The sequence below is a fragment of the Mirounga leonina genome, unplaced genomic scaffold (assembly GCF_011800145.1).
Source record: "Mirounga leonina isolate KUSES-001 unplaced genomic scaffold, KU_Mleo_1.0 Mir_91, whole genome shotgun sequence".
NCBI classification, from domain to species: Eukaryota; Metazoa; Chordata; class Mammalia; order Carnivora; family Phocidae; genus Mirounga; species Mirounga leonina.
In genome coordinates, this window is record NW_023270839.1 from 24356937 (window position 1) to 24374116 (window position 17180).

The 17180-nt window shown below is 35.0% G+C and overlaps 1 protein-coding gene across 4 annotated transcripts in view; it reads right to left on the reverse strand.

The window, feature by feature from the left end:
- MYEF2 (myelin expression factor 2) overlaps positions 1-16834 on the reverse strand; it is a 34216-nt gene extending 17382 nt beyond the window's left edge. For all 4 annotated transcript variants that reach the window (XM_034994900.1, XM_034994902.1, XM_034994901.1 and 1 more), the window contains exons 1-9: positions 16602-16834; positions 10749-10957; positions 9468-9520; positions 8267-8274; positions 8067-8160; positions 4263-4454; positions 3407-3560; positions 2822-2871; positions 2638-2701 (exon numbers count right to left, since the gene is read on the reverse strand). In XM_034994900.1, coding sequence (XP_034850791.1) covers positions 2638-2701; positions 2822-2871; positions 3407-3560; positions 4263-4454; positions 8067-8160; positions 8267-8274; positions 9468-9520; positions 10749-10957; positions 16602-16762 — 985 coding nt within the window. In that variant the 5' untranslated portion in view covers positions 16763-16834. The remainder of the gene's footprint in view (positions 1-2637; positions 2702-2821; positions 2872-3406; positions 3561-4262; positions 4455-8066; positions 8161-8266; positions 8275-9467; positions 9521-10748; positions 10958-16601) is intronic.
- Positions 16835-17180: the final 346 nt, after the last annotated feature.

Below are 17180 nucleotides of genomic sequence, written 5' to 3' on the forward strand. Positions count from 1 at the left end.
TTATTGAATAAAAGAATTACATTAACTCCAGACTTCATATCACTATATTAAAAATCCAGGATAACCACTAAATGAGAAAGCAAGATAGGAGAAAAATATTTGTAAAAAAAACAGAAAAATATAATATAAAATAAGATAATGGGCAAAAATCCAAATAAATCAATAAATGTGAATAAACAAAACAAAGCTGTTGTATCTATATTAATATCAGACAAAAGACTTAGTTACTAAAGATAAAATCATTTTAAAAGATAAAATTTTGATTCATTAGGAAAACATATCTGAACTTGGATGTACCTACTAAGTTAGTTTCAAAATACTTAAAGTAAAAACAAGAAAAAATAAGACAAATCCAACATTCTAGTGGGAAATTTTACCATATACAACTCTCAGTAATTGACAGCACAAGCAGACATGATTATTAATAGAGACATAAGAAAATGTAAATGATTAACAAACTTGATTTAATGGACATATATAGAACACTGCACTCACCAAGCACACCTGGAATATATATTAAAATAGTGCCATATAGTAGGCCATAATGCAAAGTCCAAATTAATTCCAAGAATCACAATCATATCTTCTCTGGCCACACTGTTTAGTTAAAAATTAGTAAGAAAAAGCCCCATACAGTTAGAAACTCAAAAATGTATGGCTTAAGAAGAAATCATAATAGTAATTTAATAAAAACTATATCACAATAAAAATACTCCATACCAAAACCTGTGTACAACCGCTACATTTAATAGTTATAACTACTTTTACTAGAAAAGAGAGGCTGCAAAATTAGTGAAGTAAACATTCAGCTTAAGGAATTTGGACAAAAATAAGAAACTAAAGCCAAAGAAAGAGAGAGAAGAAAGTATTAAAGCAAAGAGCAGAAATTAAGATACAAAAATGAAATTCACTTCTTTGAAAGCACTAATTAAACTGAAAAATCTAAGCAAAACTGACCAAGAAAAAAGAGAAATTGCAAACCTTTGGAATGTATCAGAGGGAAGAACTATAGATGTAGCAGAAATTTAAGAGACTATTTTATGCCAATAAATTTGAAAATGAACAAAAATGGTAAAAATCTTAGAAAAATAGAAATAACCAATACTGACTCAAGAAGCAATAGGAAATATGAACAATCATTAGTTCAAGTCTTCCCCCAAATAATACAGGAAGGCCAGACAGTATTACAAGTAATTTCTCATGAACACTGAGAGAACAGATTATTCTAACAGAAAAAGAATAAATACTCCCCTACTTAGTACTGTTTCTAATGGCCAAAAACTAGAATAACCTGAAAAACAAAAATATATATAATGTGGTATTAGGAAGTTAAAATGAAGGAACTAGAGCTACAACTATCAATATAAATGCATCTCAAAAACGATATTAAACCAAAAACAGCAAGCTGCAGAATAATATATACAATATGATGTCACTCACCCCAAATTTTATATCCAGCAAAACAATTTCATGTAGTGTTTATGGATGTATAAATGCGTAGCCAAATGACTAAAGCCTAAGTGATAAACACTATATTCCTTAAGTTGTTTCCTCTTGGTATGGTATATCTGGTGGTCAGGAGAGAGGGGGAGTCTCAACTTTTATCTGTAAAATTTTACTTAAAGAAAACTCATCTAAAACAAATATGGCCTGTGATAACTACAAAAGTATTTTATTTTTGTCTGTATATTTAAAATATTCTATGATTAAAAAACTTTAATAAAAACCAGAGACGGTATAGTAAAATAGTAAGAACAAGAGCTAGTATTTTTGAGTATGTACATTATACCAGAACTGTTCTAAGTGCTTTATATATATTAACTCATGCAACACTCATGCCGGACCCATGATAAAAGCGCTATTAGCATCCTCATTTTGCAGATGGAGCATTGAGACAAAGATGTTAAGTACATTACACTGTGTTATAATCATCTGGAAAACAATTTGATAATACTGATCAATGAGCATACCTGAGAACCTGTATATCTACTTGAAGGAAATAAAAAACATACCAAATATTTGTATACAAAGACATGAATTACTCTGTTGATAATTAAAGAGAAAAAGTTAAAACAAATATACCAAACATAACTGCAAAGTAATTATGGAGCATCTATACGTAGACTATTATACACCGAAATAATTATGGAGCATCTATATGATAGAGTATTATACACCTAATAAAAATACTTGGAAAGAATTTTCAACATGGAATACTGCTTATTAATGTTAAACACACACAAAAAAATACAAAATTATTTATATGGTAGTACTCAACTATGTAAAAAAAATATACATATAAAGAAAGGCTAGGAAAGATACACAAAAATGTTATAATGGAGTCTACTTGTGGTAAAATTAAAAGGACTCCTCTTCCCTTCATGTATATGAACTTACCAATTTTTTTTTTAGTATGTATGGCTAGTATAACCAGGAAAAACACCAAAAAAAATGGTACATACTTATCTTTTCACTCTTCCTCATCAACATGACAACCTATCTCCATAACTCCTAAAACTAACCCTAAACTGAGGGCAATGTGCGATATAGGCACAAAAATAAAAGAGTTCTGCTTAGCATATAATAAAATTGAAAAACAAATAGTCTGCACTGTTTCTAATAATAACTTTTACTTACGTGGTAACTGTGGTGTTTTACTATCATGTGAACGGTAGTCTTCATGAGGGACAGACTTGTCATCCTAATTGCAAAAAAAGTTTATTATATGGTTAATTCATAACTGAAAGGATCTGTAATGCAGAGGAGAGCAGATAAAAGATTTGAAGAGGTTGGAGGGTTGAAGTGATATATAGGAACTCACCATTTTCACATGCATAGGTCTATCAAACAAAAACTGCCCATTGAACATAGCTGTTGGTTCAGTCAAGGAAACTCAGTTAAGACTATAAAATTATACTTGAACACACATTTTGAATAATCTTAGAGTCAGACTACCTCTATAATTTTAACATCTTACTACTGTACTTATTTGTATTAGTCTCTTCCATATACTCAAAGAAAAATCTTGAATTCTTTGCTTTACAGTTTTACTTTATAAATAAAATATAATCTAATTCAACCACTGAATAAAGGAAATTAACAAGGCTTCATTTAAAGCAACTGCATTAATGTACAATGGATTACAGTAACTGTCAACAGCAGATATACATACAATTAGTTGTGGCAGGAAGAGAAAGTAGAAAGAAGTTCATACCAGGCTTATGCATAGCTAATTCAAGTTTCAAGAGTGACTTTAGTACTTGGACATAGTAAAGGTTTTATGTGCTGGAGACTAAAGTCTAATACACATTTCTAAGCCAGGCAACCTTAAATTCCATGACCCCCACAAAATGGTATCAAGCTTCTTCAACCTTATTAAATAATGCTAAAGTGTAAATCAGGATACAAATTGCTTGAACTGCTTCAATTGCTTGTTCAAAAGTGACTGTGCCCATTCCTCTGCTCTTGCCATCTTTGTCTTCTTTAATATCTGCCCGCTTTACAGTTCCAGCTATGCTGAACACCTCCTTTAGCTTCTTCCAACCAACTTTGAAGTCAAGCTTAACATAAAATTATATAAAGTTACATACCTAATAAACCCTTCTTCCCATTTATAAATAATACAAACAAATCTTTTCTAAACTGTCAAAACTATAAAGAAGTATACTTCTTGTTAGACAGTACATCAAGAATATTCAAGTAAAAACATCTTCAGTTATTTAAAATCAATTAAGCTACATCTACATTGTTCCTTCTCCTGAATTTTTTTTTAATTCCCAAAATAGTCTCTCAACTGCCCAATCCTGTTTTATACATTTGAAACTTGCACATCTATTTTTACTGAGAGAAATTCAGATTTTGGAAAGTATTGTTGGTATCACTGACTTTCAAAAGCTTTGAACAAATGGCAAACCAACTACAACGTGCACATTCACAAATATCAAATAACAAAGCTAAAGAAAGAAATCCATTTCCCAATATGAACAAAAATCACATATAATGCAAGTAAATATCTTCAAGAACTGCTTAGGTATTTATAAATTCCACAGTTCTCTTTTAAAGAATCCTACTCATATTTACACCCTAATCTTACATATATAGACTTAAACTGGGTTCAAGTTTACAATAATTACTGTTCCACTTACTTTAGTTAAAAATAAGCAAAATGTTCTATAAACCTACAACCCATTCATCTAATTTAATAATCTTATGATTAGAATTAAATACTGAATGACAAAATTTAAACTAAAGCTTAAACTTACATTAGCAACAAAAATTGTGGAACCAAGTCTACCAGCCTGCAAATTACTGATAACCTCAGGAGGAATGTTTGGATTATTGAGAATGGAAGGTGGTAAATTCATCAACCCTGATCCCATATCGGGTACATGTCCTCCTGGAAATGATCCTCCTGTTCGTTGCAATGCCCTACGAGCATTTTCTCCATCAGGATCCTATAACACACATTGAATGTTAAATACCACTAGACACATCAATAAATCTGTATCATTAAAATAACAACTTCAAATTCTACAGTAGCTATCCCAACTGGCTCAAATTATTGGCTCTCTTGAAGAGTGAGCTTTTTTTCTTATCCAAGGAATTCAGTCCCATAAAAACCTGTGGACAGACAAAAGATTTCAGTCTCCAGGGGTGTCAATTAAATACCTCTTTCCAATCACTAAAGTCACTTAAGAACTTGAAATTAGTTTAATTTTGCCCTCATACTAGTGTACAAATATATGACACAACACATAAATATACATAATTCAAGAGGAACAAAATACTTACTGTTGACTCTTTTCTTTCCGAAATGCAGTAATGGTGAATTCTCACCACTGGATGCCCAAGGCAATGCCAAATCAGACTTATTCAAAGCTTTGCAACAGTGGAACAGACTGTTATAAAACCCAGGAATATTGGGGTAAAGGGGAACTTTTATAATGTGTAAATTTCATTCCTAAACAAAATATAATTACCCACTTTCCAACCTTTTTTCTTCCTCAACAATGATTATGATCTGACAATTGATTATTACCAAAGACGAAGAGGTGGGGGAATGATAAAGAAAGGCTAAGTGTCCAAGTGAAGAATAATAAACAGTGCTTTTCATTAAGTTCATTAACTTTATAACAGAAATATTCTACCTTTAAGCAAAACTAAAAAAGTGAATTTGAACGTACTTCTCACTCATCTCACTAGGTGGAATGCAAAAAACAAACAAAAAAACACATAAACACATTGATAGACTATCATCTGCAATACCAAATGAAAATGATAAATGTAACCATCAACGCTGCTCTGCTGGTCTCAGTCTAGGGATACTAATAAAAAGAAAGTTGGATAACCTTAAGAAATTCTCTAGGAAGGCTGGGAGGATAGAAGGTGAAAAAGTAAATGCAAGAATAAAGGTATACCAGCTTCCAAAGTATTTCCTCACCATGAAAAAATAAAAAGAAATACAGAAGTAAAGAAATACGTGTTTTCAAAAATGCTATAAAATTTTTAAGTTAATAAATAATAAATGCTTCAGGTCTAACTAAAGCTTCAAAAACTTGTACAAATGCAAAATTTAAGACAGTGGTTACCTATGGGGAGAGGAGGAGGGATAGGAGAGGTGCTTCATAAACTATTAAGATAGGTTGATTGTCCTTAACATCTTAACATTAATAAAGCATATTCTTATATTTCTCTCTTTATATTTCACATATATATAAATATGTGTACACACAAAAATATATACATACACATATAAAATACATAAAACATATATAAAATACAATTTATCTAAAACAAATTAACCACTATGTAACATGATTTCTATTCCTCTTTTCCCCTTGGATGACAGCCTGCCAGTCACTACCAGCTATTGCTATTAGAGGGCCTATAAGCTTTTAACTGCTACTAACCCCCATTTAATATAATGAAAAAATACAATTCTAATATCTGGTAAGGAATACTGGAAATATATTTTCCTTAGTATTTTCTCACTAGTAGTTTTAGCCCTGAGCTCAGCCACATCTCTGTAAATTAGATATTCCCAGAAAAGGGACCTTTATGATATTAATCCAAAAAAGCTAACTGAATAAAGAATACCTCTTCATTCAGCTAAGCCAAACTCGGTTATTTTTCTCTCTTAAAAAAAGTTTAAAATGGAAGTATCCTACATCAATTTGGATCATATAACTCTATATTAGGGTCTCTGAAATATTACTGAGGATCTATGATGTGCTAAAACTTAAAATAACAAACAACATGGGCTTGACCTTTTAGCATAAAAACCACCACATAAATGGCTGGCATAGACTACAACAGTCTAAACTTTCTCTACTAATTCTCCACTTCCCAGTCAAAATATTAAAAAAGAAAAATAAAGAATGAAAGAACCCCCAGACTCAAACAGAATTAGAGGAATTCAGAAGCTGACTCCAATAAAGGGATTTGGGGTAACTTGTATTTGTTGGTGGCATGGCCTTTAATTTTAAACTATTATCACCTCATACTCAGGATCAAGACACCAACAACCAGTAACATTCCCACCTTGGACAGGAATAACAACAATCAATTATTATTACAGCTAACATTTATTGTGTAGTTATTTAATATTTTGAGCACTGTGCTAAGTACTTAATATAATAACATCACAATCATAGTAGCTAACATTTATCAAATGCTTTATATATATTAACTCTCTGAGTCCTTATAAAACTATCAGATAGCTTCAGGCGCCTGGGTGGCTCAGTTGGTTAAGCGACTGCCTTCAGCTCAGGTCATGATCCCAGGGTCCTGGGATCGAGTCCCACATCGGGCTCCCTGCTCTGCGGGGAGCCTGCTTCTCCCTCTCCCACTCCCCCTACTTGTGTTCCCTCTCTCGCTGTGTCTCTCTCTGTCAAATAAATAAATAAAATCTTTAAAAAAAAAAAAAACAACTATCAGATAGCTTCTAATATTATTCCCATTTCAGTGATAAGGAAACAAAGAAATAGAGAGTAATTAGAGTTAGGCAATTTGTTAAGTAATTAAAGGTAAGTAATTTGCCCTGAGTCACAGATTATCTGATACCAGAGCCTGAATTCTTTACCATGTTATCTCATTTAATCCTCATAAAAACCCTATCAGGTGAATCCTATCATTAGTACTATTATAATTACTGAGGTTTAGAGAATAAGTAACATGCCTAGTTACAGAGTTAGAAAATGATAGAGGTGGGACTCAAATCATTACTATATCAAATTAAACTGTGACCCACAGTAATGCTCTACTACCACTGACTTGCAACCTTGCTGGTGGAGACTCATCGGGGTCCTAACATACAATCTCAATCATTTGTAATACAGACTTTAGCAAAAATATATACGTAACTGGTCTGTGATCCAACTATTCAGATAAGAGTAACAATATGAACTAAAGGAAGACATGAGAATGACTTCTGTTCAAGCTAATCATTACCAAGGTCAAAGTATAAATAGTTTTTTATCTATCTTCTGATCATTCTTTTTTCAACGGATTTATACTGCTACAGTTCCAAACAACGGGAATAGCTCCACTTTAGGGGTTTCCAAGTTCCAATTACAAATTTCACTAACTGATTCATAAGTTTTCTTAAATTTTAATCTGGCACAGTTTCAAGGTAATTTTAATTAAAAGTGAGTATCAATCTTATTCAAAGCCATAAGGTATTTGCATTATTAAGCAACCTTTTATTATCAACTACAAGAATATCTATTATATTTCTCAAATTAAGCAACACAATCTAAAAACTGAAAATGTCTACACCAAATAAAGTCAGCACCTAAAAGTTCGCCATCTTCAAATATCTGAAATTTTTTAAATCATGTACCTCTGCTTATAATAACTTACAACAAATCAAATATATAAAACTGCTTAAAGGCAAATCGGAAACCATGTACAAGCAAAACTATAATCAATTATATAAAGCTTTGATAAGCATCTATGTTAAAAAAAAAAAGTTGTAGTCAGAGAAATACATCCCCAAAGATGAAAATCAAAGAAAACATGTCCTTACATTCAAAAGTTTAAATTATTCCAAATATAAGAAATCTTACCTCTTTAATATTCAGGGGTCTTCCACTAAGATCATATTTGTTCATAGTTTCTAGTGCTTTCTTTACAAATTCTTCATCTTTGAATTCAACCACACTTAATGGGGAAAAAATTTATAGGAAATGTTTATTTACTAAGTTTTCTTTTTCCCAATCAGAAGTTTAAATTTGACTTAAGATACTTTAAAAAAAAAAATTCTTACCCACAACCCTATATCCAGGTAGATTTGTCAATATATGCAAAAGAAAAAAAGTTTTAGATCAGTAGACGAAGTTAACAGCAGATGTAATATTTAAGTCATTAAAAGCAATCAATAATACAATTACATTTTGTCTTTTACACTTCCAGAACATAATAGGCAAGTGACCACAAATTTTCTGTCAATGTTTAAATCTATCTATTTAAGACAGTAAAATCTAGCATTTAACAATCTTGAAGCAAATATTTACTCTTAGAAGACTCTTCTTTAAATTAAAACTGAGTAGCATCATTGCACAAATTCAATCAAAAGCAACTCAAGGAAATAACTGAAGGTTTCAACATACCTATTCTTATACTGTTATGAGTATTTTCAAAAGATGTATGATGCGCAAATTTTATGTTTATCTTTCAATTTTATTAAAATCAAAATAGGAAATAACCTCATTCTCTATTAGAGAAAACTGGCTGCACACAATTTAACAGCATCCAGTTTAAGTACATAAAAAAATCACCTATGCTAAAGAAATTCACAGAACCATTTAAAAATAATTGTCATTATTACTGAAGTGCCATTTGAATGTGATGACAAAGCTTTCCTCATGCACCCAACTGGTTTTTGCAATATAATTTAACACTTTTAAAAGCTTTCCATTGTATTCTTCAGTGTATTGCTTTCTTGTTGCTAAAAATCAAAATCTACTATCAACCAATTCCTTCTATGTCAATTTAATCATCAATGTCATTCATACCAATTGGTCAGAGCCCTGCCTCTTATGTAGTCTTCAGGCTACCAAATTAAGTTCTTCAATATAAGTTTCAAACATACATTCTGAATTAACACCTTTAAGCTATGGGCTTCTCACAGAACTCTGAGGGAATATTATCAATTCAGTAACTTTTAAAATATCCTTGAAGACATCAAAACACAACAAAAAAAAATCCTTTTTAAAATCTATTGGCTAAGAAGAAGCATTACCTTAGAGCATTAGAAAAGTGAATGCCCTTTATGAAACCCATCCCTTCCAGGCAGCTAGTTTGGTTTGGATAAGTGTCAGACTTGCTAGTATAAAGCCTCAAAGCTTGCATAATAAAGTAAAACAAAATGAAACTTAAGTTTCCAAAAACTGGTACAAATATTATACAAAAAAGTAAACTGCTGAGGAACTTTTAAACCTCAAGCAGATATTGCCCACAGCACTTACCCTTGATTTTCCTTCCGCATCCTTAAAGAGCTCCACGTATGTAACCTCACCAACTACATAAGACATACAAAAGGAAGATACCAAGAAACAATACATTTAAACACCAATATCTTGCTTTACTGCACACCTGTGCACAACTCTACAGAAAAGCACCTATTATTCACCAACAATCAAAACCAGACCAACATACCTCCTATCAATGGCTATGTAAATTTAACTAATTTTCTGAAATGTACATCATCCACGTTCTCTAAAAAAAGCTAACAACCATATTAACCTAATTCATACTACAGATCATATTTTGGCCAGCATGATATAGTTGGTGAACAAATGCACATATACATACAAATGGTCCCTTAGCCTATCATATTAAAAACATCAACATTAACACTTTTCAAATAACTTTGGTCGCCTACACACAACAGCTGTTTTAAGGTGACTTTCTACCTGAATGTCTTCAATCATATTTGCCATCAGTAAACTAAATTTACAAGTCATGCTTCACAGCAAGCCACACACTTTCTAAATAAAGTCAATGAATAAAACCAATCAAATAGTTGTCACCTTACAACAGATACACCAATGCAAATTTTTTTTTTTATTTATTAGAAGAGATCAGCCTCAAAGCCAAGTACATAGTTTGCAGGACTGTTGAAACTCAATTTTTCAAGAGATAACAAAACTAACTTTTACAAGATCAAATATTAAAATTATTTTTCCCCAAAACCAACCATGTATATAAAATGAAGGTTTTCAGGTTATTCTAAAAACAAAACTGCAACAGCAGTAACGCAATTTTAATATAGAACTGCAGAGACAGCATCATGGCATTCATGACAATGCAAACAAAATGAACTCCACAGCCAGATTCCAGACTCCACCAAGATAATAACAAAACAGCTTTTGGAAAAAAATAATCAGACCTTATTATTCATACTTTAACACGCTAAATGTATTGCTTAACTAATGCAATAGTCCTTTAAAAATCTATAAAAACTTCAACTAGACAAAGCAATCACTTTAACAAAGTTCTTGGTGGCATGCATATGCTGGCTCACTACTATACCACTAAAATGGGAAAAAAAAACTTCATTTATCCATATGACTTTGTAATGAAATTGTGTCAAGTGAAAGAGAAGGAAAAGATTAATTCACGTCAAGAAATAAACAAAAATCAATTTTTTGAGTCTGTGTGGCTCAAGGGAATAAAAAACTTTTACTTAGTTCCCTCCCCCTTCTATATGAAGATTATCCAACAGTGGGTTTATCAGGGATGGTTACCTTTTTCTCTCATTAGATCTTTAATAGCTTGCCATTTCATGTCATATGGGATGTTGCTAATGAAAACTCTGTTCCGATTTGGACCCTTCTTTTCTCCAGTGCCTGAATTCTTGTCTTTTGAATAAGGATGAAATCTATTGGCCTTCTTATTTCCTGAAGATTTTTCTTTTAATTCAGATTTATCTTCTTTGACTGATTCATCATTCTCCCTATGAATTAAAAACAAAACAAGAAGAAAACCTCAGTCATGTCTCTAATAATAGAAGCCTACATTACATAAATATTTTATATTTATCACTTCACAAAACTCTCCATTAAGTTACACCTTAGCAAAGCAGCTGAAGAGTCAGCTTGCTTGCTTTGAAATTACCCAGTGCCACTTCAAAGCAAGGATTTGGGCATCTTACCAAACTTCTCATTTAACAATCGTCCTTTTTTTCCATATTAAATAGCTGCAGCATCCAGTCTCCCAGCTTTTCCCATCATACTACTTAATAAATATTATTAGAACCTAGCAAGAGGGGAAAACGGGTGATTTTATTCCTACAATAGATATAACTGCCTTCTTTAAAGAAGCTTCAATCAGAACTCTATAAAGAATTAATTTGCAAAAGGATACCCTGAAAAAAGTTCCATCTCCTTAAGGTTAATAGTTTCGTCACATAACTTTTCTCCTCCTTGCTTAAAAACATAACTAAAATACATAGTTATATTATCTATATATGCATACATTCCCATATGACTTGTAAATTTTTTCTATTCCCAATTTTTTTTTTTTTTAAGATTTTATTTATTTGTTTGACAGAGACAGAGACAGCAAGAGCAGGAACACAAGCAGGGGGAGTGGGAGAGGGAGAAGCAGGCTTCCCGCCGAGCTGGGAGCCCAATGTGGGACTCGATCCCAGGACCCTGGGATCATGACCTGAGCCGAAGGCAGTCGCTTAACCAACTGAGCCACCCAGGCGCCCTCTATTCCCAATTTTGATCAATGTAATTAATTGATAAGGTATACTAATATTTTCATACTCGATATTTTCTGTGTATTAACTTATAAACTAGGATAGGGTACCTCATAGAATCATACAATTTTTACTGGTAGTTATTACCTAGAAGGTGGGATGGAGTGGGAGTGGAGATGGGAAGCAGTACATAAAGGCAACACAAATCAGAATTTTATAAATCTACTTTTTAATGAGACCCTAACTGGAAAAATATTTAATTTATAAGACTGCAATCATAATGCAACTATATGATGCTACCCACCAACCATCCATAACATGTAAATATATGCTTAAAGTAAATCTTACAGATAAAAATCTGGGTATGTATTGTAAAAATGCAATTTTTTAAAAATTACTTTTTAAAAAATCTTTTTTTACAGAAGAAATAACAATAGATTTCTTTTAAATCACTAATTATTCTAGTGAATCTAAAACTATTTAATTAAAACTTCAATTTAAAGTAATTTTCCAAGCGGTGCCCAGGTGGCTCGGCTGGTTAAGCATCCGACTCTTTATTTCCGCTCAGGTCATGATCTCAGAGCCCTGCATCTGGCTCCGCACTGGGTGTGGGGCCCTTAGGAATCCTTCTTTCCCTCTCCCTCTGCCCCTCCCCATATGCGCTGCCCCTCCCCCCAGGCTCTCTCTCTCCCCCTCTCTAAAAATATAAATAAATAAAGTAATTTTCCACAAACATATACTAATAAAAATCTCTGGGAATGACATTCAGAAATCCAAATCTTTTAAAGCCTCTGGCGTATTCTAACAACAAAACGGGCTTCATAATCCACGCTCTAATTTATCTTCTAAGCCAACCAACTGTGGGAATCTACACACTGTAGTGCTCCACACACACTTATTGTGGTCATCTGTTCCATGATATACTGAACTTTCTAGGCACTACTTTTCTGAACAGGTAACAACACAGCCATAAACATACTATGTAAAATTCTGTAAGAACAAAAACTATCTGCTTTGCTATGAGCAGCATCTAGCATTGTGACTGCACATACCATGTCACTCAATAAATACTAATTTTTGAATGCATGAACAGTCAATTAAGAACCCATCCTAATCTGAGCACAGATGGTACTGCTGTCTGCCAGAAAAACTGCTAAAATCAAGGAAGAGACATTAAGGGCCAAACTTGCTCTGCCACCTCTTCAGACCTCGAAAGGGGCACCTTTCCTGTCCAACATCTTCTCTCACCAGAAATGGCACAGCCTAGAAGTGGTCTTCACAGCTGTCCAACTCCACCAAGTACCTACCTGTCTGAACAGTGTGCCACTTCTGAAAATGGCAAGATGCAGCCAAAAGGTACAGAGGCCTTTTCTCTGGTTTCTGAGTACAGTAGATACAGGAACTCTTCTTTTTAACCCCCCAAAGAGCTCATTTACATAGTAGACTGAATTCAATGAATGTCTTTATAAAATAACTAACTCTCTGTTCAGGTAAGCAGACATCTATATAGTCTCTAGCTCAATGCGCCTTCTCCTACCTATTTTCTTCCTGGATGAAACCAATTATGAAAACGGCACAAGGTTCTGAAATGCTATGTTCTTCTATTTTTATATGAATGTTGCATTTGCTTACAACAATCTGATAATTCCATTAATAATAAAGCAACATTAGGTAGGGTAGGATACCCTCTCTAAAATGTTTATTCCAACAATGACCAGAGAGAGCAATTACTTCAAGTTTTTCCCAATTAGCAGCATATTAAAAATACTGCTACACTGCTCATCTACAATGCATAAATTATCTATGGAAGGCAGATCAGTTTAGTGGCTAGAGGTATGGTCTGATTATTAAGAAACTAAGCTTTAATTATTCAATTCCTCATCTCTTTTTATGCCATAAATACACGATGGGATAGACAGTTAAGATACATGTGAAAACTCTTATTAGAGAAATGATGCTACATAATATCAAATATTGGCACTATATCCAGAATTCCATGTAATAATGCCCAAACTATTCATTTAAACAAACCCCCTTCTTAATGTACTGGAAATAAAGACTGTGACGATTTTAAGTGACGAAAATGTTATCTACTCTTTTTTTTTTTTTTTAATTTTTTTATTCTTATGTTAATCCCCATACATTACAACATTAGTTTTAGATGAAGTGTTCCATGATTCATTGTTTGTGCACAACACCCAGTGCTCCATGCAGAATGTGCCCTCCTCAATACCCACCACCAGGCTAACCCATCCTCCCACCCAATGTTATCTACTCTTAAGATGGAATTATGCCTACCCAAATTATAATATAAAATTCTGAAAAATCAATACTCAACATCAAGTAAGGAAACACAGTTTTAATATGATTTTAAAAACAGTGCTATAGTATGAGATCTAAAATTAAGCACAGTTCCCTTCTTTACTCCCAATATGATTTAAAAAAAAAAAATACTACTCTACTTCAAACACTTCACCTTGCTTCAATGCTTAATATTTTACACAATATTTTATACCCTAATGTAACTCTCAATCTCTATATACGGTGTTACTTAATCACACAGAACTAATAAAGAGTTGTAACAATACTGCTATTTTTCCTCCTTGTCACTTAAGAAAAGGAGAGTTGGAATACAAACATTTTGGCATAAACAAAAAGACGAAGCCTAGGAAAACACCTTTGATTTCTTGTCAAAAGATGTGAACATGCCCATGAAATCCTCTGTGCCTAAGTTTCATGATCACAAAAATTCACATCTGCATTTCTTAAACAAATTTCCTGGGCCTTTTAAAGTAAAGGTCTTGAGGATACAAAGATGAATAAGACATGGTGGTCTCCATCCTCAATGACTATGGATTAACCTCAGAAAAGTCATTTCAATCTTTGTAAGTGGCACTCTGTTCACTTCTAAGTAAGGCAATATTTGGTAATTTTTATAATCTCTGTGAATTCTTATCCTTAAAACTATATGGTAATCAACTCAAGGGTTATGTGTTGGATTATTAACTACTCCTGTTGGTTCTTAGAGTCAAAAAAAGGTTGTTAGGTTGATGCAGGTAAATGTCCCTAGTTATTCAGTATGAGTGACCCATGCTGGACCACTATATATTATGGTTCTTATGGAACTGACAGTACAAGAAACCCTTGAGAGTAAATTTGCATCTTTACTCAACTTTTGGGAAAAGAGGAAGGGCAAGAGATGAATTATAAGCAATACGAAAGAATCTTCATTTGTATTTACTAGTAACATTTCTTAATTTCTTGACTTTATATTCTCTTCATCTTCAATTGGAAGTGAAAGACATTCTTTTCCCACCTCTGTCCTCTCCTGTCCAGGTAAACCAAAATGAGACTTTAAAAGGGATTAGAGACTTTTAGTTCTGGGAGGTTTAGATGCCAGCTTTACCTGTACTGCCACTATTATACTAACCATACCCAAGTATGTAGGGCTTCTCTCTGTAATTCAAGGCTGTACTTTTTGTTCAGGAGAAAAGGGTGGTGGCAAGCCCATTTTAGATATAAACAAAAGGCACATTTTTTAAGTTTAGCATTGCAATGCTTTTTATACGAATTTATGATGCCAAATCCCAGACAGCCAACATTTTTGCAGGCATGATAGAAAGTGCTCACTTTCCAGCAGCTCAGTTACTGAGGTGCACCACTTTGCACCTAAGAACAAATTCCACTGAGGTTGAATCTCTTATACCTGCACCTCTATTCTGCCTAGATGCAACTTATGCTATTCAAACCCAACTGAGAACAAGAGTGTCATAATTGAGCTGGGACAGCTACCTTATCTGCACTCAACCCCTACACAAACTAGTCCAGGTCTTACCCTACTGCTTTACACATTTTATACAAAAGAACATTTCTCTTTCCTATTTTAGTGTGACCATATGTTCACTGCTTTCTACTCTGAAGCATAACTGAGAGAAGGAAAAGGATGTTTTGGCTAAATTATTAACATACTTTCAACTTCAAGTTTAAAGAGCTGGGCACATGCAAAAGAATGCCTGATTCATATCCCCTACATAACAAGAACAATGGGGAGCATAATATTTTCTTATAACTAGAAATTATGGATTCAAGTCAACTAAATCCTTTATAAGCACTGATGACCGGGGCAATCTTAAAAGTAGCGGGCTTTCTTCAATTAAAAAAAAATCTTATTTTACCAATTTACCAAAATTAAGAACAAACCATCACACGATGAGTTCTTTAAAAATAACCTGCACGACTTAAACATTTGAGGGGCGGGAGTGGGGCGGAGCAAGATTTCCACGCACATTTCCCTTTCAGAATAACCTCTTACCAGTTCAAGAATAAAACAATGGATTCAGGCTAACAGCACATTATTAAACTTCCTCTCGGCATGTATCAGTTCAGAAATTAACATATACTTTGGAAAGCAACAATAAACGCTGAATTTATAAAGCTCAGAATGAGGCCGGGAGAAGGGGGAATATTCCTTTTAAATACGTTCTCGGTAGTTAAGAGGAAATGCCCGATGATGTCATCCCTAGTTACTCCCTAGTGATGAACACTAACTACAGTACTGGGCTTTAAAAGAGGGACCATTTTCCTGCAGACCAAGGCGGCCGCGGAGCTTTGCTCCAAGGTTCTCCAGCTGAAGTCTGGGAAGAAGGGGTGACCCGCAGTCTCGGTTTGGAAACGGGGGGGGCGTCCGCGCCGGGCTCACAGCCGGGCTCCCCCCGCATGGGGCGGGAGCGTAAGGCCCGGGAGCGGCCCGGCGTGCACCTGCTCCTCCCGCCGCCCACGGCCCGGGGGCGGTTATCCCTCACCGAGGCCCAGGACGGCTTCGCCGCCCCCCCGCCACAGGCCGACTCCCCGCCCCCACACACACCGCCCCGGTCCCCAGAGAAAAAGACAATACATTTTAACGCCATTGGAGCTGCTGCTGTGCTGCGGCGGCTGCTTCTCCGGCTCCGGCGGGTGCGGTTCTCGCCGCGGCTCGCCCGGCTGCTCCACGGGCTGCTGATGCGGACTGTCGTCGCCGGCGGTCCCGAGCACCTCGGGCTTGTCGGCGTCCGCCATCCCGCTACCGCGGCCTCCGCCTCCGCCGCCTGCGCTCAGGGGCTCCGAGCGCTACAATGGCGGCGGCCGGGAAAGCGGTAACGGATCCCGATTTGAAAAGGCCCCGAGCGCTCAGTTGCCCGGATCTCGCGAGAACCGGTCGGAGCTCGGAGACTGGGAGAGGGAGTGAGCCTGATATGGGGGGTGGGAGTGGAGGGGTAGGAGGGGAGGGATGGGGTGGCGGCGGGTCAGGGCCGCCATGGCCGCAGTCCGCCCTACTTGAGCCCGGGGAGGGCTTGACTTGTCCGGAAGACCCCAGTGGGGCCATGTTCTGACCACCAGCCCCACGTCGCTTGGCACCCAGTGGGGTCTTCGCTTACAAAAGTCGGCTCTGAGTGCTAGAAATCCCTAGGGCTCTGAAACCCAGACTATTCAATTC